This window comes from Patella vulgata, chromosome 4 (genome assembly GCF_932274485.2).
Source record: "Patella vulgata chromosome 4, xgPatVulg1.2, whole genome shotgun sequence".
Taxonomy (NCBI): domain Eukaryota; kingdom Metazoa; phylum Mollusca; class Gastropoda; family Patellidae; genus Patella; species Patella vulgata.
Window position 1 is genome coordinate 33489406 of NC_065882.2, and position 21342 is coordinate 33510747.

The window sequence follows — 21342 nt, forward strand, 5'->3', positions numbered from 1 at the left end:
TCCTTTCGATATTCCCGCATATCGGACCGTAACTTCCTGAATTATGGCCCCTGATTGTATGAAAAATCACATTTTTTGGTTGTGGACCCTATAGAGGTCATAATTCTTATCCGATAGTAAAAAATCGTATTATTATATCACCGTTACACCCTAAGGACGGCTGAGTTCGAATTTTGTGAAAATCGGCCCAAAACTGACATAAAATGGCCGCCCTTCGTTCTCAAATATGGTATATCAAGGTCGTGGACCCTATAGAGGTCACAATTTTAATCCTATTTTGATGAAACTTGAAATGTAAGTTTATAACCCAAAGATCTCAGTTCCATTAGATATTCACGCATATCGGACCGTAACTTCCTGAATTATGGCCCCTGATTGTACGAAAAATCACGTTTTTAGCCTGTGGACCCTATAGAGGTCATAATTTTTATCCGATTTAAAAAATCTCATTATTATATCACCCTAAGGACAGCTGAGTTCGAATTTCGTGAACATCGGCCCAAAACTGACAGACAAAATGACCGCCCCTCGTTCTCAAATTGCGTAAAAATATGGTATATCAAGGTTGTGGACCCTATAGAGGTCACAATTTTTATCCGATTTTGTTGAAACTTGAAATGTAAGTTTATAACCCAAAGATCTTGGTTCCTTTCGATATATTTGCGCATATCGAATTGTAATTTCCTGAATTATGGCCCTTCATTGTAGGAAAAATCACTTTCGTTTTAGCTTGTTTTCTATCCATCTCTCGAAAATGTGGGGGTATCCTGCCTGGCAGCCGCTGGTAAATTCTGTAAATAAAAAATTTTGCTTACAATAATGTTTCAGGTGGAGGTAATTTAATTTATTCCGCACCTACAAGTGCTGGCAAAACAATGGTTGCAGAACTGCTGATCTTAAAGCAAGTTATGGAATACAAGCGTAAAGCACTATTTATATTACCATTTGTGTCAGTAGCAAGAGAAAAGATGTTGTCACTTCAGGTATTTATATTAAACATTCATGAAAGAAATAAGAGGACAAAGTTCGTTGGTTGTTGATATTTGTACTAAAAAAATCAAGGGCGTCTGTTGCTTCCAAGTGTAAATGATCGACTCTTTACTGTATATATTTTTTTGAAACAGCCGTACATATGGAGCGGAGTATATCGTCGCTCGGAAGTCAAAAGCATGTAACTCTCTATTTTCCCATTTTCATGTTTTTTACACTATTTGAATGTTCCCGCTGCCATACACCTCGCCTTAAATGCTTTTACCTCTAGTCCAATAAAAACATCACTTATGACCATGTGATCAATACCCCCTAATTCTATTGGCCTGGAGTTTAGTCCATCTAAACCTTGTAACTAGATTAAAACCACGCGGAGGCTGACTGAATCAACACCAATGATAATAAATGTGAGTATTCAATAAATTAAAACATTTTCATATGAATTTCAATTCAAGTAAACAAATAATAGAATTTATACGGTAAAAATTACTTGGACTTTATTCAAACCCTGAATATAATTTTTATACGCCCACATTTTCATGTGGACGTATATTGTCATTACCTCCGTCCGTCCACAATTGTTTGTGAACACTCTAAAGGTCACAATTTTTATCCGATTTCAATGAAACTTGAAATATAGGTTTATCACCCTAAGATCTCAGTTCCTTTCGATACTGGCATGTATCGGACTGTAACTTCATGTTTTTAGCTTGTGAACACTGTAGATGTCACAATTTTTATCCGATTTGGTTTAAACTTGAAATGTATGTTTACAACCCACAGATCTCGGTTCCTTTTGATATTTGCGCATATCAGACGATAACTTCCTGAATTATGGCCCCTGATTGTACGAAAAATAGCATTTTTAGCTTGTGGTCCCTCTAGAGGTAACAATTATTATTCGATTTGAAAAAACGTTCGAATATATCACCGTTACACCGTAATGTTTGTTGACTTCGAATTTCATGAAAATCGGGCCAGGACTGCTGGACAAAATGGCCGCCCCTTATACGCAAATAATGTAAACCGATTAAACACATCACCATTCCACCATAATGAAGGTTGAATTCGAATTTCGGAAAAAGCGAAATGAAACTGCCCAAGGGGTCAGCGTAGCTGAAAAGTGTACCAATTTTCTCCTATATGATATCAATGCATGTATATCTGGTATCATCAGAATATAAGTCCTCTGGGTTTCTGGTGGTGGGTGTGGTATTCCACGCCCAAAATGTAATGCCCCCCAACTAGGCTAGATTAGCTCAAAAGTGTACCACATGAAAATCGTACAGCAGTGTACCGTACATCCTCAGGTATTACAAAAACACTCTGTATGGAAGAGGTTCCCCACCACTAGAAATGTCTGTCAGGGTGTTTTTATACGCCCACATTTTCATGTGGACGTATATTGTCTTCGCCCCTGTCCGGATGCCCACAATTGTTTGTGAACACTCTACACTCTACAATTCTTATCCGATTTCAACGAAACTTGAAATATAGGTTTATCTCCCCAAGATCTCGGTTCCTTTCAAAATTGGCATGTATCGGACAAAATGGCCGCCCTTCGTACGCAAATAGTGTAAACATCTTGGTACATCAAAGTTATGGACCCTCTAGAGGCCACAATTTTGATCCGATTTTGATGAAACTTGAAATGCAAGTTTATAACTCAAAGATCTCAAATCCTTTCAATATTCGCGCATATCAGATCGTAACTTCCTGAATTATGGCCTCTGGTTGTACGAAAAATAGCATTTTTAGCTTGTGGTCCCTCTAGAGGTCACAATTATTATTCGATTTGAAAAAACGTTCGAATATATCACCGTTACACCGTAATGTTTGTTGACTTCGAATTTCATGAAAATCGGGCCAGGACTGCTGGACAATATGGCCACCCCTTGTAAATCAAGGTTGTGGACCCTTTAGAGATTACAATTTTGATCCGATCCGATTGGTAGCACGACTTACCTTAGACAATCTCTTCATGCCAGATGAATAACAATATGTATCACTTGATATTCCATCAAAATGACAGGACAAGCAGCTGAAGGGAATAGACGAATGGTGTCGAAAAAAAATGAAATGAAATGAAATGGGGTTTAACGTCCTACTGTTTTGCTCCTAACTGGGCTAATGAAGACGGGCATACGCCATACAGTGTGCTATGAGGGAAATTTTGCACGGGCAGCGGCGCTACGGCCTACTCTTATATCGAATTCCAACTGTCAAGGGATCTTTTACGTGCACGCCAATGTGTACATGGGACCTCGGTTTTTCGTCACATCCGAAGGACTAGACAGTTGTTCTTGTCAGACCCTCCGTCCTGCATCACTGACAAGGGGAAGCCACGCCGGAAAATCGGGATGAACTTTCTCGGCCAATGCAGGGATTGAACACCCGACCTCCAGACTAGCGAGTCAGCGCCCTACCCACTTAGCCACGTGATCCAACTCAGTCAAATTTTCACAATCATAATGGAACCATACACCACAACAATCGCACAAGATACTTTTAGTCTTTTCACAATCTCGCCTGCACACACCACAAGGCCAAAAAAAGGCCCTACTTGAGTATTTAATCTTTCTACGAGTAGCCATCGGGATTGCTAAAGATATTAAAGATAACGATTTGCAATGATTATAGAAATAATTGCAAGTGAGGTGTTGGTAAATGCGGTCGAACCATTTATATCATTTTATGTCCGGACAATCCCATGTCAGTATTTTGTGTAATGTGATTGTTGTTGTTTATTACAGATTTCAACAACAACAATGTTGTAAGTTCCTGTTCCTGTTAACAAACAGATTAAACATAAATCTGAACTTCATATCCACTGCAATTAATTATTAAAATAACTACCGAACACGTCAGTGTTGTTTTAAGGAATAATCAGTAAGGATTAAGCCAAAATTGTGTGACCCCTGTGTTAGTGGCACAAGACAACTCACAATTACACTTGACACTTCATTTAATCTGGACTGCTTCATGCTACAACGGATTATCTATGAAAACATCCAAACCATTATTGATGAGACTTTATTTGATTGGCTTATTACTAGGCTTATTACTAAGTTAATTTTCGAATAAACTTAGCTCATCTACATTCGAGAAATGTTTGGTTTGACATTTTATATGGATTACTGCTGTGTTCTTATCATATTGTGTTTCCCCAAGTTGACCATCTGGAAATATCGTTTTACAGCAGATACATTGTAGTATTAATATTAATGCAAATTAGAAGTAAATACAATTGTCTTGGGTCGAATTCCAATTTTCTCAAAGTGAATTCCGGTGTTTTAAAGTGATTTTTTCATTGATGTAAAATATTAGTAAATACGAAGGTCTTAAGTGCGAATTCAGATATTTTGTAAGTGAATTCCGGTGTTTTAAAATAATTTATTATTAGTGTAAAATATTAGTGAGTACGACTGTCTGAAGTGTGAATTCAGATATTTTGTAAGTGAATTCCGGTGTTTTAAAATAATTTATTATTAGTGTAAAATATTAGTGAGTACGATTGTCTGAAGTGCGAATTCAGATATTTTGAAAATGAATTCCGGTGTTTATATGTTTTCAATGTGAATTCCGGTGATTTTCAGTGTTTAAAAGTAATTTATTATTAATGTAAAATATTAGTAAATGGTACGTTCCAAATTATAAAAAATAGGTTATATGATATCTTTGCCCAAGAAAATATGGAAAAAATAAAATCGTCCGCCAAAGGTATAATTTATCAACATTTAACCATTAACTTTACGCTGCAGAGCTATTTGAAAAAAAAGCGTTAAATCTATTTTCCTTAAAACTATAAGCAAAATCCGAATATCCGCGCACACTTTGTAATCTGAACGACATAGAAGACAAATTTCATTTTATTTTAAGCTGCCCTTGCTATTATCACCAACGTTGTCGGGGCTATTCTGCGTTTGAATATGCACCCAGGTGATACATATGTAATATTTCATACATATGGATGAGCTAGGATTGGGGGTGTTATAGCTCATTCGTGGAGGAGTATTCTAGTGAAGGTGGTCACTGTGCATTATAAGTCCAATTCCAAATCCATTTCAATATTACTTTATATACAGTTTAAAAATACATTATTTACAAGAGCATATCAAAGGGTTACTAAAGGTCTTAACCCTATCTCTTATCTCATCTGATCTCACTGTATATTTTCATCATTGTCTTCTGTCTGTGTAGGGGTCTTTTAAACAAACTAATTTGCATACAGACAAAAAGACAATCATTTCAACAAATCAGATTAAGATAAAATTAGGGATAAAAATATTTTAACGAATCAAATGAAAGAAGTTAAATTAATATATAAATTTCATTGGCTAAAAGTTTTACAATAACATATAGAATTAGTTAATAAGCTTTAAGCCGTAAATAAAATTAAAAGCGTCGACACTTGATTGGCACTGATCTGACTGCATTGTTAAATGTATTAATCTTTATTTCGAGCTTTCTACTAATAAGCCTGTTGGCACCTCAAAGATTATATTAGTACAGTCAAGACCATTCTTGCTTAGGGCAATCACTTTAAGGGGTTTAAATCAAAATAATAAAATCTAAATCAATGAATAGTATAAAGTCAGCCATATTGATGAATATAGAAGTAAGAATTAAATTATGCATTATTTAAAAAAGAAATTAATATCACTATTCGGTGAAACTATAATAAATTGCGTCACCAATTTATCAAACCATACTTTTTACGAAACCTTAATATATTAAAATTAATTCAGTTATAAAGTACAACTTCAACATTCGAAATACGGAACCTGGGCAATTTCTCATTTCTGCAGATAAGAAAAGAACCACTCTATTAATTAATAATTAAACTTGCCACATTACCTGACCTAACTAAAATGTACCCTTCGATTTAACTGTTTATTTTGTTATTAGAGTTTCACACTGCGTAGCTTGTGTGAAACACTATTGTTTTTGTTTGGATTATTATTTGGGTTTCACACTGCGTAGCTTGTGTGAAACACTATTGTTTTTGTTGGATTATTATTCTTCTTCTTATTATTATTAGGCTTTCAGACATTTGTCTGAAAGCCTATTGGGATTACTAAAATAATAAATAATAATAATTTTAGACTATTGTTTTTACTAAAATTATTATTATTAGGCTTTCAGACTTTTAGACTATTGTTTTTACTAAAATTATTATTATTAGGCTTTCAGACTTTTGTCTGAAAGCCTATTGAGATTACTAAAATTATTATTATTATTAGGGTTTCACACTGTGTAGCTTGTGTGAAACACTAATGTTTTTGTTAAGATTATTATTAGGGTTTCACACTGCGTAGCTTGTGTGAAACACTATTGTTTTTGTTAAGATTATTCTTCTTATTATTATTTTTTTTTTTTTCCAATTTGATTGTATCTCAGAAACTACATGTCGGTTTTATTGGGAAAGTGGGTGTGACTTAGAGATTAAAGCTATTCTGGGCATTCTGTTACAATGCGAAATATCCGAAATCACCGAAGTTGTTGGTGTTTTTAAAAAATGCCGTAGTATTAACAATAATCATCAAACTTTAACATATGATGCATTTTGACATAGCCGGAGACAAGGCACATAGCTGTGCTACTTTTGATTTTTGATTGTCGACGATTCTTTGTAGATATTAAGCTCCAAATTTCGAAAATTTAAAATTTTACAAAAAACTTTTTTATTTATGAATATTTTTATATGGCATTTTAACCAGGGTTGAAGAGTTATCCGATTTGACTAAAAATGTCAACATTTTTTGTGTCCGTAATTTTCCTTGGCCGCCATTGGCTAATTCAGTTTTTCAGTCCTAGATTAATTATTTATTAAATCGATTTGTACAAAAGAAAGTTCATATGCTGCATGGTCCAAAATGCCATTTTTTTGTTACCGGTTAAGATTTGTGTCAGAACCAGAAGTGAAGTAAAATCAGCAAAAACTACAATTTTGACAGATTTTGACAGTTCGGTACAACTTTTTGAAAGCAAATATTTTTTCAAAATTTGATATTACCAAAAGTATACGCAAAGGTGCACAAACCATCGGACTCAGTTTTTTTAATTTTGATTTTGTCTTCGGGCTATTTCGATTAAAAGGTGAAAAAAGGTGTAAAATTAAGCTATTTACAACACATCCACCGTCTTCATATTTCAAAATATTTCATCGTAACTTTCATAACCTCGTAGCAATAACCCATACAAAGAGAATGTATGTCAAAATTAGTTTGTAATATCAGCAGTTGTCGAGAAATAGGAAATTTTGCATGAGTCACATTTCGTGCTATTTTGCCTGTACAAGTAGTCCGGGAGCTAGGTGGGTTTTGTTTAACATGGAAGGTGCGGAAGGTTTGGCATGCTAGTGGTGTATGGCTGGGTTAGGAGACCTCAGAAACCCAATTCTTAAGTTGCGCCAGTGGTGGGTGTGGTAAGAAGAGAATAATGCTGGTTTGCACTGAATGACCCCTAATTAGAAATTTAATTAACATGAAAGGTGCGACATTGGAACAAGATGTAAAATGTAGGGACTGATCATAGGATTCACAACCACTAACTTAAGAATGAATATTTAGGTGGTAAATGAACTTAAGAACAGCAGATGTGACCAATAACCTTAAAAAATTAGTGACAAACATTGCATTATGCCCACAATGCTATGTTTCCTTTGATCTCTGATAGTAACAGTGATACATTAATTACCGCCCACTTCTTTCATACTAAGAGTCATCTAAAACATAGATCTATGTCATGTTATTGCAGATATCAATCAAGACCCAATCAACCAGAACCTAACTTAGGAAAGGCAACTGTCTTCATCAGAGGAAGCAGTGTCAAAGTCATCATCAGATGTATCCTGATCAGATTGCTCAGCGCTCTCTTCAACCAATGACTCCCAGAGTTCAGGACCATTAAAACGAATGATTTCATTCTGTCCTTTTCTCAACTATCTTCTGGCGATCGGTGCTGGGTAATTCCTGATTTATCAGCGTTTCCTGAAATCTTGGCGACAAAAGATGCCACTTTTGATTTGTAGTTACACTTCTGATTCGCAAGGAGGACTCCTGCTATCATCGATGCCCTTTAGTTTCTCCAGAAGATTTTTACATCTTGTGACAGTATTGGGTCTTTATATCAGGTTCAGATGACAAGACTAGTTTAACATCTTATAATACTTTTATTCTCTGCTTCTTACATATCACGTACAAACATCGTAATGTTAAAGACACACAGAACTAACTTGTATTGAGGGAGCCATGTCCTAGTTTGGCTAGGCACGAGTAACTCCAAGACGCTCTCCCTCGTTCCGTCTTGTCTCGCGCCAAAGGCCTCTGCTCTTGTGTCCTGGCCGGACCTAACTGACTATGTCGTTTCCATTCTGGGTTTATAAACCCTTCAAGACAATGGATCTTATTAGACACCTGGCTAATGTATCATATCAGGTCTAACACTCAACACATTCCTATCAGACAAAGAAAGTTTAAATAAGACATGCCAACAACAGGTTAAGATTACATAATAACATAAGGAATGCCACCAAGACCTCCAGGGGTGTCGATAGCAGACAGGTTTAAAATCACTTTCGCGTGTCAAGATGGTAGGAAGCGTCTGTAACATCTGTTATTATGTAACAATCTTGCCTTTGGCCCATTGCGTCTTCTCAAACACGATATAGCGATATCATTCACCGTGTAGATGTATGGGGCTAAGCGACAAGCAATCTCGTCACTCAACAGGCATCGCTACACCGTGTTTGAGAAGACATAATGGGTCTTAGGCAAGATGCAAAAATCTTCTGGAGAAACTGAAGTGTCACTACAGATGACAGGGGCATTTTTGGTCGCAAAGTATAGGGAAACGCTGATAAATCAGGAATTAACCAGCACCCATCGCCAGAAGATGGTTGGGAGTTTAAGGAAAGACAGTATGCAATCTTATGGTTTAATGTTCCTGACCTATGGGAGTCATTGTTTGAGGAAGGCATTGAGGAATGGAGAATCTGATGATGCTTAATTTGATGGAAATGGTTGCCTCTCCTAAGTTAGGTTCTGGTTGATTGGGTCTTGATTGATATCTGCAATAACATGACATAGATCTATGTTTTAAAGGATTCTTAGTATGAAGGAAGTGGGCAGTAATTAATGTATCATCAGTGTTACTATCAGAGATCAAGAGGAAACATAGCATTGTGGGCATATTGCACTGCTTGTCACTGACATTTTATGGTTATTGGTCACATCTGCTGTTCTTAAGTTCATTTACCACCAAAATATTTATTCTTATGTTAGTGGTTGTGAATCCTATGATCAGTCACTACATTTTACACCTTGTTCCAATGTCGCACCTTTCATGTTAATTAAATTTCTAATTAGGGGTCATTCGGTGCAAACCAGCATTATTCTCTTCTTAAGTACACTGACCACCAGAAATTTCATTCTTAAGTTGATGATACTGATTTCTGAGATCACTCCATTCGATTTAGGCTGGGTTTCTCACTTGCAGCTTCCATGTTGATTAAAATTTTAATTACCGATGGGGGTCAGGTGATATTTCCGTTATTTTTTAAATTGTCATACTTTTAAATAAACTTTCATTTATTTTATTTCTCATATTTTTGCTACTAGCACTATCAAAAGGGTCCATGTAGTTTTGTGCAATATACATGGAATAGATCACGAGATAATGGAAAGGTCGTTTTCAGTAAAATCGAAAAATTGCTAATTAGTGACCTTTGACCTCTTCTTAAGTGGCCTTTCCACCAAAAATCCCATTCTTAAGTTATATTTCCTAATTCAGGGCACATTCCTCTATCAAATGCCATTGAAGTGGAACTTGCACCTTCCATGTTGAATAAACCCATTTTGGGGGGTACTATGGGTGGCTCCTCCTACCACACCCACCACTGACGCAACTTAAGAATTGGGTTTCTGGGGTCTCCTAACCCAGCCATACACCACTAGCATGTCAAACCTTCCGCACCTTCCATGTTGAACAAAACCCTCCTAGCTCCCGGACTAAAGACTCAATTATTATTCAATTTTCAATTTTCTTTCACCATTTGATGTCGAATGCCACGTTTGACTAGATTAAACCATTTTAACACCTTGACTGTCACCGGAAGTGACGTCATTTGGGCAAAAACTGAATTTTAGCCTTCAAAACCGATATTTTTTTCAAATGAGTCGTATATGTTATTTGTTTAAAAGTATGATATTTAATTTTAATCAACAAATAGAATGAACCCATACAACCATATAGATACCACAAAATGGGTTCTAACTTGTAAGGTTTCAGAGAAATAGACGATTTTCTACTAGTCACTTTTCAAGGTTCTTGGTCTATAACAGTGTCAAATATTATTTGATTTTCATAAAATTTTCACCATGTGATGCCTTGTGCCATTTCTGATTTCATAAAACTAATTTAACATTTTCATTCTCACTGGAAGTAATGTCATTTTAGCAAAAACTGTATTTTTAACCTGCCAAACAAATATTTTTTTGAAGTGAGTTATATTTAGTATTCGTTTACCATTATGATATTTCATTTCAATGGAAATATAGATTGGATCAATACGATCATAAATATGTCAAAAAATAGCTTCTAGCATTTTCTCTTGCAAAGAAATAGGTAACCAATTTCGTCAGGATCACTTTTTAAGACTTTTCACATTTTTATCACAGTTTATGGGTTCTAAATTAATTATTTATTGCCTGATTTGTATAAAACAAAAGCTCATATACTCCTTGGTGCAAATTCTCAACTTGTTTCTACCTGTAAAGTTTTCTGTCAGCACCGGAAGTGAGGTAATTTTGCCTAAAATTTAAATTTTGACGGGTCGGGAGGTCTTTTCCTAAGGAAAAATCTTAATTTCTACAAATCTTATCAATGCTCCTACTACAGGCGCAAAATATGTTGGGCTTAGTTTTTCGGGTTTTTTTTTATATCAGTTTTGTATTTGCGCCATTTGGATTTAAGGTTGAAAAAAGGAGTAAAAATCAGCTATTTACAACCCATTCATCGTCTTCATATTTTAAATTATTTCTACGCAACTTTCATAATTTTGTAGCATTAATCCATACGAGGACAGTGTATGTCAAAATTAGATTGTAATATGCGCAATTGCAAAGAAATAGGCAATTTTGCATGCCCACTTTTCACGTTATTTTGCATGTAAAAGAGTCAATTATCGTTCAATTTTCAATTTTTGTTACCATGTGATGCCTCATGCCACCTTTGACTAGGTCAATCCAATTTAACATTTTCACTGTCACTGAAAATGACGACATTTGGGCAAAAACCCATACGACCATACAGATATCACAAAATGGTTTCTAATTTGTTCGTTTGCAGAGATAAAGGTTTTGGTCTATAAAAGTGTCAATTATTATTAGGTTATCATAAAATTTTCACCATGTGAGGCCTTATGCCATTTATATTTTCATAGAATTAATGTAAAATTTTTATTATCACCAGAAGTAATGTAATTTTGGCAAAAGCTGTATTATTAGCCTTCAATTTTTTTTGAAGTCAGTTATATTTATCATTCGTTTAACATTATGATATTTGATTCCAATGGACATATAGATTGGATCAATACGATCATATAGATGTCCAAAAATGGCTTCTAGCATCTTCCCTTGTCAAGAAATTTCCCATTAAAAAGTCAGCTAACTTAGCGGTAAGTTAGTACCAAATTTTGTAAGGATCACTTTTTTAACATATGTAACAAATGTATAAATGAAATTAATATTGCTGGGTAACTGGCACCAGACGTGACATAAGTTCAAGGGTAATGTGGCACCGGTGAAACCCGTCATTACTGCATCGCAGTTCTAGTTCTTCTTATTATTAGGCGTCAAATTTAGAAAATTTAAATCTTTACAAAAAACTTTTTTATTTATGAATATTTTTTAGTCGTGTTTTACACAGAATTAAAGAGTCATCTGACTTGAGCAAAAATGTGAATTTTTTTTGTCTCCGTAATTTTCCTTGGCCGCCATTGGCTAATTCAGTTTTTCAGTCCTAGATTAATTTTTTATTGTTCGATTTGTATAAAACAAAGTTCATATGCTCCGTTGTCTCAATTGTCATTTTTTTTGTTACTGATAGAGTTATCTGTCGGCACCGGAAGTGGTGTAATTTTACCAAAAACTACAATTTTGACAGTTAGGTACCATTTTTCGAAAGCAAATATTATTTTTTTCAAATCTGGTATAAATGAAAGGTTGTGCTTTTAAAGGCGCACAAAATGTTGTGCCCAGTTTTTTCAATTTCAATTCAGTTTTCGGGCTATTTTGATTAAAAGGTGAAAAAAGGTGTAACAAAATCGGTGCTCTTGCAACAATCGGGATTTCACCGTCGGGTGTGACCGGATCAAAACATCTAAAGTATTGTTTGGTAGCTCGATAAATGGGCTATTGTATGACACACTTCCTGTCTGTATCTAAAGTGTTTTCGTTTGTCGTCGCGAGCGCGAGAATTGCCTGTGTCGTCTGCCGCCATTTTGGCACCCTCGTCATCAAGAGAACAAAAATTCCAAGTTTCACTGGCAAACAAAGGAAAGGAATTTTGCCAGGAATTTGTTCACAACTCGGAGCACCCGCTCACAATACAAAAACACAGACAAGCCTGTCTGACAGTACAATTTTTTCTATCTAAAGTGTTCGTGTTGCGAGCACTCACCATTTGTCCGCTGCCATTTTTTGGCACCCGATCATTGTGACAAAACAAAACATAATCCGAGTGCCATGGCAAACTAAGAAAAGAAAATTGATTAGAAATCGAAACACACGAACAACTTACAAAAAAACAGATAAGCCACAGTAAAAAACTAAGCACCGCAAATGTGCAACACAGTAACTCTTTAGATAATACTACGTTACAAAAAACACTTTCACAGTAGCTCACTGCTTGAGAAAATTCCCAGGAATGCATTCACCGGAAGTTGAGATTCCCGCGGACTGGAATGTCGGTCAAATGCCCATATGTATAACCTCAGCTCAGTGCATCAACACAAATTTGATTACGTACGTAATCTCTATTTATAGTTCATGGACTAGTTTGGTCCTTCGACTTCATATTCCTGAAGTTTCATAAAAATGACCTAAAAGACGACAGATCTATCACAATTGTTTCCGCCGACAAGGGAAAAGCAACAGTCATCATGAATACTCACAAGTACCTCACAACGGTCAACGGTTTACTCCAAGATCCAGCAACATATAGAAGAATCCGCAAAGACCCAACAAACGCGCACAAGGACAGCCATGAAAACTTGCTTAAAAAACTAAAAGAAGACAAACAGATCTCTGAAGCTCTCTATTACAAGCTCAGACCAAACCACCCTCGACCACCTTATGCCAGGGCTACTATAAAAATCCATAAAAACCCCATGAAAGCCCGTCTGCTGGTGTGTTCTCGAGATTCAGTCTTCTACAACACAGCCCAATATTTATCAAAACTACTTTCCTCACTTGGCACAACTGCATCGTCCTTCATCAAAGATTCAGGTGAATTCTGTGAGAAACTGCAGAATATTCAAAACCCCGGGAGGATGGTCTCATATGATGTTGTAGATTTGTTTACAAATGTACCAAGGGAAGAGGTCCTGAAGATTCTACGCAAGCGCATAGAAAGTTTAGAAAACCCACTAGAGACTTCCCTATCAACAGACATCATACTCTTGTTGAAACAATGCATCAATTCAACATATTTCTCCTGGGGTGACGATTTTTACGAACAGACCAATGGATTACCCATGGGAAGCCCCCTCTCCCCTTTAATTTCAGAAATATTTTTAACTGATTTAGAAGAGAAGGCGCTTCAAACATCCACCGTAACCCCAACATGCTTCTTTAGGCAAGTGGATGATACCTTTGTTATTATCAATCAACAAGATGATCCAGAAACACTGTTACAACACCTCAACAGGCAACACCCACGTATAAAATTCACAATGGAAACCGAAAATGATAACCAACTACCCTTCCTCGATGTTTGTGTATCTAAAACCAACAACTCGATCCATACCAGTGTCTATAAGAAACCAACCCACACCGACCAATACATTCACTTCAAATCTAATCACCCGAATAGCGTCAAATCGGCCACAATTTCAACTCTGGTGAACCGTGCGAAAAAGATATGTGATCCTGAGAGCCTCTCCAAGGAAATTGATCATCTCAAACATGTCTTCACAAATTTCAACGGCTATCCAGGGAAGTTTGTGACAAACGCCATCAACAAGACCCTGTCGGCGAGTGCAGCTAAACCAAAAACCCCGACTGCCCCAGTCAGAATCTTCCTCCCTTCCAACGGCAAAGTCTCCTACCAAATCAAACGGCTACTAATGCAACAACCAGAAATAGATGTAACTTTCACAAAAAGCTACAGCACTAAAGATATATTAAGAGCCAATGGTAAACAAAATCCTACACAACCACCACAACCAAAGGGATGTGTTTATCAAATAGTATGCAATTGTGGGATTGCATACATCGGGGAGACAAAGCGACCATTAAATAAAAGGATAGATGACCACAAGTCGAAAGCAGCAACCAACAACTCAGCTGTAGCTGAACATTTGAACTCCAACCCTCGCCACAGAGTCCAATGGTCCAACGTAAAACCACTATGCAAGAATATAAGCAACAAGAGAGCGCGCCGATTACATGAAGCCATTCAAATACGACGACACAAACCAACGATGAACAGAGATCAAGGATTGTTCCTCCCCAGGGCGTATGATATTCTTATCACATAATCAAGGCTAAGCATAATTCTACTTTTTTCTTTTTTATCATATTTAATACTTATCAATATTCCAGTAATAACTTTAAGTTTGTAATAACCATCATAATATGCAAAAATGACAACTAATAATTCCCAACTATTTTTGCTTTTCAGGCATTTTTGCTTTTCAGGCATTTTTGCTTTTCAGGCCTGCGGTTATTGTAATTTAATGCACTCAATATTTCTAACCCTGCTTTTCTACATCACTATAACATCCAGTGAAGTACCACTCAATATTTTAAATCGTCAGCCTTCAGGGGACTATTGATCATTTGTGCAGTCATTGTTCTAAGGGTTTTTCGTATATCAGTGTAATCACTCGCATCAACATCCACATATCAATTATTTTGGTCATAACACCAATCAAATCTCATCTTCGTGGGATGTTGTCATTATCAAAACCTCATCAAATCGTTGTAAATACTCCACAACAATCTATTCTTTTATCATTTGTATTTATTTCAGTGAAAGGGGTCGTTGATAACATTTCATCAATTTTCATTTTCTTGCAACGTTTGTATTATTAAAACCCACTAATCATTGTGTATACTCCACAACAACTTATCCATTAATCAATTAGTCAATTTTTTAGGTTAATTGGTATTATTACTTATTAGCGTACAATTAAATCAGATTACCATTAGGTACACGTAATTAAGTTACATCCCTGGTTTGTCAGCATTAACTTAGCATTGTTGTGTACATGTATATATTGTCCTGTCATATTTTCATTTTTTATCATAGCTTGATAATGACTAGAGAAGCCTAGTCGAAACGTCGCTCAGTAAAAAGCAGTAATTGTATTGCATAGAATTGTGACCTGTATATTTCATAAAAATCATAAGCGCCGTTTTAAAAAAATAATAACTTTACGATTTGACCAAAATGCTAAAAAAAGTGAAAAATCAAAGTTAACATTTCAGAACAAAACTTATATTGTTGGAATCGGATTGGTGTAAAATTTCAAAATTCAAAAAAATTACAATTTTTGAAAATTTTGAAAATTTTTCAATTTTCACTAAAAAAAATAATCCTTATCACTGTATTCTTTGCAACACGTGCTATGGCCTAGAACTGTAATTAAACGGAATAGTCATAGTAAAACACATACGTTTTTTTTTACGCGAGACGCCACTGGTGAGAAGTGTTGGCCGCTTATGTCATGATGAGAGCCAGTGGTTTCACGTAACATTCAGTTGTGCCCCTTATCTCTTCATTTCTGGAACTGGAATATTGCAATTATATGGATCTCCCAGTGACCAGGAGTAAATACAAATTATGGTACATAATAACATTTGTGTGATTCAGCCAATCAGAATCTTTATAATCATTTGTCTCAGTCTAATGACGCTATTAATTAGGTCATGAGATTTACATACTTGAGACAAAAGGAACTGTGGCATTCTAGCTATTTTTTTGCACTGCTTGTTTGAGGAAGGAATTGTGCTTTTTTTGTGTTGCCTGCAGTGCTTAATTTCAACTACAGTGCACTCTGTCACATATGACATCGTACGGGATCGTTACAATATGTCAGATTACGCAGAGTGTCGGAATACCCAGTTTTCTCAAAAACGGAAATATTTTAACTTCGAAAACCGGAAGTATTATTATAATGTAGCTTCGAACATAGAACTTCAAATCACCAGAATGTTATTCCCTTTAAAAATGATAAACCTTTCTGTACATTCAAAATTTTATTACATTACTTTTTATTTCATTTAACATGCGTAGGCATTTTGAATCTTCTTCATCGTCTTCAGTTGATCGCACTCTTGTTTTTGCTATGACGTGTTCATTGATAATGGGCATACTCGATTGAACGTTTCGGAATTGAATTCTCTCAATCCCAAAAATAGTGACAATCGAGTGAACATGGGTACTTCGGGCTACAACGCATGCGTCGACTGGATATATAAATATCTCATCCAACCATGCAGCCGAAACCTGTTCGTCGTGTTTAATTACCTCACAATTCTACTCACACCACCTCCATCGTCGGGACTGACAGAACTGTAACAGGACTGAATTCCTTTTCTCGATTCTGTCAATTCGGGACGTTCCGGACTGTAACTCGAGCATCCTAGGTCGTCGTCACACGGTTCGAAGAGATCTGTAGGGTGACAAAACTTAAAAGTTATTCAGGTTCGATCGGCATGCGCAACAAATGTTTCCAACAGGTGCTAGGAATATTTTTACGACTGTGAATTCGGGGGATATTCTTGAGTATTTGTCACAACTGTCGTACAAGAGATTAAAATTATAAAAGTAATCAACAAAGACCCACGGTAGCGAGTTTTAATCTCACAGATCATTGATTGGTGATTGCTTGTTAATCTTTTGTGGCTTCACACCCATCCGGCTTTAATCTCACAGATAATTGATTGGTGATTGCTTGTTAATCTTTTGTGGCTTCACACCCATCCGGCTTTAATCTCACGGATAATTGATCGGTAAGTGTTTGCTTCACACCAACGGATTGAAGGCCAGATTATACGGTTTTGATTCAATGGAAATCGTATGACGGGACGGCTGATTGATGTCGTAATCTGGAATGTACAGAGGTCGAATTACCCAGAGATTTTTTGGCTGAAGTAATAAGGAAATAAATCGGGACATGAAAATGGTGTCGGATGTAACAGAGTGCCGGAGTGATCAGAGGTCGAATGTAAGTAAGTAAAGTAAGTAAAGTATTTGCTTTACTTACTTCAGAGGTAACTTTATTATACTACGTTCGGTGCAAACTTTTGTTTTACGTAATTCGTTCTGTGGTGCTTTGTGTCGTTACACTTTCTCCTTCGCTTTCAACAGTACTGGCACGATTCCTTTGTTCTGTTCATAATGGCGACTCTATGATATGGCAGCATAGATCGCAGTCATGTGTTTACTTCAGAGGTAACTTGGATAAAATGCCGGTTGCACAACTTTGTTTACGCAATTAATTCTGTGGAGCTCCGTATCAGTTAAACTTTTACTTGAACACCACTTGCCCGATTCCTTTGTTTTGTTTTAAAATGGCGGCTCTGTGAGATGGCAGTGGCTGCGTGGCATGGCGCGACTTTTGCGTCATTAGATTTGGATACAGAGACATTTCCTGTGATTCTGATTAAGGTAACTTTGTTTGGTTCGTGGTATATCAAACATTTAATTCCGCATTTACATGGTGTGCATTCTAATTTACATTTGGCGTTCTATTCCGTGTTTTGGCTATGGTGGGTTATGCGATTTGAACGACAGCATTTGTATCAGGGATATGACCGTTATATTGCCGTCGCCCCTGTCTGTGTGTATGTATGTGTGTGTGTGTGTCTGTGTGTCGCCTACAGGCCACAATTCTTAAGTGATCATCTTGAAACTTTACATACTTATTCCTTATACCCATTTTTTGTATTTCTTTGTTTGTCATCTACAGGTAGCATTTCTTAACGTATCATAGTGAAACTTTGCATACTTATTCTTTGTACCCTAAGGAACATCCCTATCGTTTGGGGTGCATGCCCTACCCCCAGGGACAGAGCCACGCCCATTTTCTTTTAGTGTGTGTGTGTCGCCTAGAGGCCACAATTCTTAAGTGATCATCTTGAAACTTTACACACTTATTCCTTACACCCTATGGATTATCCCTATTGTTTTTGGTGCATGTCCGCCCCTCTGGGACAGAGCCACCCCCATTTCTTGTATTTATTTTTTTGTCATCTACAGGCCGCAATTCTTAACAGATCATTTTGAAACTTTGTATACCTATTCCTTATACCCTATGGATGTCCCCTATTGTTTTTTGGTGATTGCCCAACCCCCGGGGGCAGAGCCACACCCATTTGTTCTTTGTGTCCCTGTGAGTTGCCTACAGGCCACGATTCCTAATGGATTGTCTTTGAACTTGGGATATGTACTCCTTATAGCCTAAGGACAACAACGGAATGTGCCGCCCCCCAGGGGCAGAGCCAGGCATACGTTTATGATTCGCAGGGCATTCACTTGTCGGATGCTGTGGGATGTATTTTGTTTATGAAAAGCATCAGAGACACTTTGCTAAGCCACATGAGATGGTGTCAATTGCTGTCACCCACACCTTCACACTAGGGACCGGGTATCGTCCAGACTTGACGAAAAAAGGAAAGAAACTAAGCTTATCGTCAAGAATTTAATACACGTATCCATCTAATAGATTGCTGTCAAGAATGTGTTAAATGCCGTCAAGATTCACCAAAAACCGCCCAGTTTGTGCTACGGTGTAGATTAAGAAACACCGTTTACTTTTGACAACGATCATCTGCTTTACGACCGTCCAGTTTCTCGGGATGTTTTTTAGAAATGAACACTACCATTTAGATTTGAAAGGGGTTTAGCTTTTAGACAAGGTATTTATTTTCCCGGACGTTGTCAAGAAATGAACAGAGTGTTTAATTATTTAAGGCGTTTAGATCTTACGCCCAATTACCACTTTACCGAGAGCCGTCTAGTAATATACGAGTGAGAATAATGCAATGCCGTTTACTTTTCAAGTTTTGTAATTAGTTTGCCCAGTGTCATCTAGAAAACTTAAGGCGTTTGTTTTTGTGTGAAATATTTAATTTCTGTCTGCAAATTTTAGAAACTATGTTCACATTTAGAATCTGAGTATAGTGTCTAAAATTCTCGAATGAATTGCATATTTGTTGAATATCGTCCATTCTTCGGTATTGCTGAAGTCCGTTGGGAAAAGTTGATTTACAATGAATTGACAATTGCCCGTACATTCCCTTGTTTTTATTCATTCTATACTTAATAAAAACATGGTAATGCACCGACTTTTTCTCATATTGACAGTCAATATTTTTTTTTTCAATTGTCAGATATATGCTAGTCAAGTCGTCCACACGAAAAATCTGGTTAAGTCATCCACGCTGCATTGGTTGACTCGTCCACGTGACTTAGTTTAATTTCGGTATGTAGAATAAGTCGTCCACATGACATTGTGTAATGTTAGGGACGCAGAAATATTCATAGTCAGTATAATATGAATGTTTGATATAAGTATAATTTTCTATACGCCAAGTAGCAGACTCGGTCGCATTTATAAATAACAAACAACAAAATAAATCACTTTATTCAATAACAATTTCATTAATACATAACGTCACTACACAGCCACTAAACGACTCACCTCTATAGTCCCGGTACACTTTTATTCCCCAGTTTATATAATTCCCATTTTATAAATATTTTACCATGAATAGTGTCCAACGTCTTCCTTTACATACGCTTTAGCTTATTTTCCGAACACGCCAATTCTCGGCACCAATTTCACTAAAATTACATCGCCTACAATCGAGCGATCCTCAATGCAAAACTTTCAACTTGTAATATAGTCCCTTTCCTGCAGGTTGGTTTCACCATAACAGAATTGCCCTGTGATATAACAGATCAAAGAATAAACTGCACATAGTCACTTTTTCGACACGTGTTATCTTCAGTTGTTCAGAGTACCTGGCACCTCAATTAACCCAACGTTAAAAGAAAGCATGCAGTGTCCACCTTACAACAGGTTCCATTCATTTATGATTTATTATCCTGCGCCGAACGAAGTTAGGGAGGGATATTGAAATGGGGTTCGTCCGTCCGTCCGTCTATCCGATTTCTTTCCCGGAGCATATCTCATAAACCGTTCAAGATATCTTTCTGAAACTTTGCACACGTATCAACATATTACAGTAGTTGTGCCTTTTGCTATTTAGGAATTTCTGGGATTTATATTTTTTTTGTGTTTCCATGGAAACAAAAATGACATAGTTTTTTGTGTACAATTTAGTTTCCGAAGCATATCTCATAAACCGTTCAAGATATCTTTCTGAAACTTTGCACACACATCAACCTATTACAGTAGTTGTGCTTTTTGCTATGTAGGAATTTCTTGGATTTATATTTTTTGTGTTTCCATGGAAACAAATTTGACTTAGTTTTTGGTGTATAATTTTGTTTCGGGAGCATATCTCATAAACCTTTCAAGATATCTTTCTGAAACTTTGCACACACATCAACCTATTACAGTAGTTGTGCCTTTTGCTAATTAGGAATTTCTGAGATTTATATTTTTTGTGTTTACATGGAAACATATTGACTTAGTTTTTGGTGTATTATTTTGTTTCCGGAGCATATCTCATAAACCGTTCAAGATATCTTTCTGAAACTTTGCACACACATCAACCTATTACAGTAGTTGTGCCTTTTGCTATTTAGGAATTTCTGGGATTTATATTTTTTTGTGTTTACATGGAAACAAATTTGACTTAGTTTTTGGTGTATTATTTTGTTTCCGGAGCATATCTCATAAACCGTTAGAGAAACTGAACTGCAAATGCTAAAAGAAAAATGTCCGACATATAAGTGCCTCCAACAATTCAAACGCATAGGCTATAGAAAAAATATGCGTCCCATGACATTCGGGCAAATGTCAAACGATGTCTTAAATAAGCACGGTTTAAAAGGAACAATCATAGAAACAAAAACTTATCCTGTCACTCCACCCTGGCAACTAAAAGATCCAATCATCAACACGCACCTAATTAACGTTACAAACAAACA

General features: G+C 36.4%; 1 protein-coding gene across 1 annotated transcript in view; it reads left to right on the plus strand.

The window, feature by feature from the left end:
• The window catches only part of LOC126817153 (DNA polymerase theta), a 132062-nt gene that overhangs the window by 81433 nt on the left and 29287 nt on the right, over window positions 1–21342 (plus strand). Inside the window, exon 4 of the mRNA XM_050543998.2 lies at window positions 829–983. Coding sequence (XP_050399955.1) covers window positions 829–983 — 155 coding nt within the window. The remainder of the gene's footprint in view (window positions 1–828; window positions 984–21342) is intronic.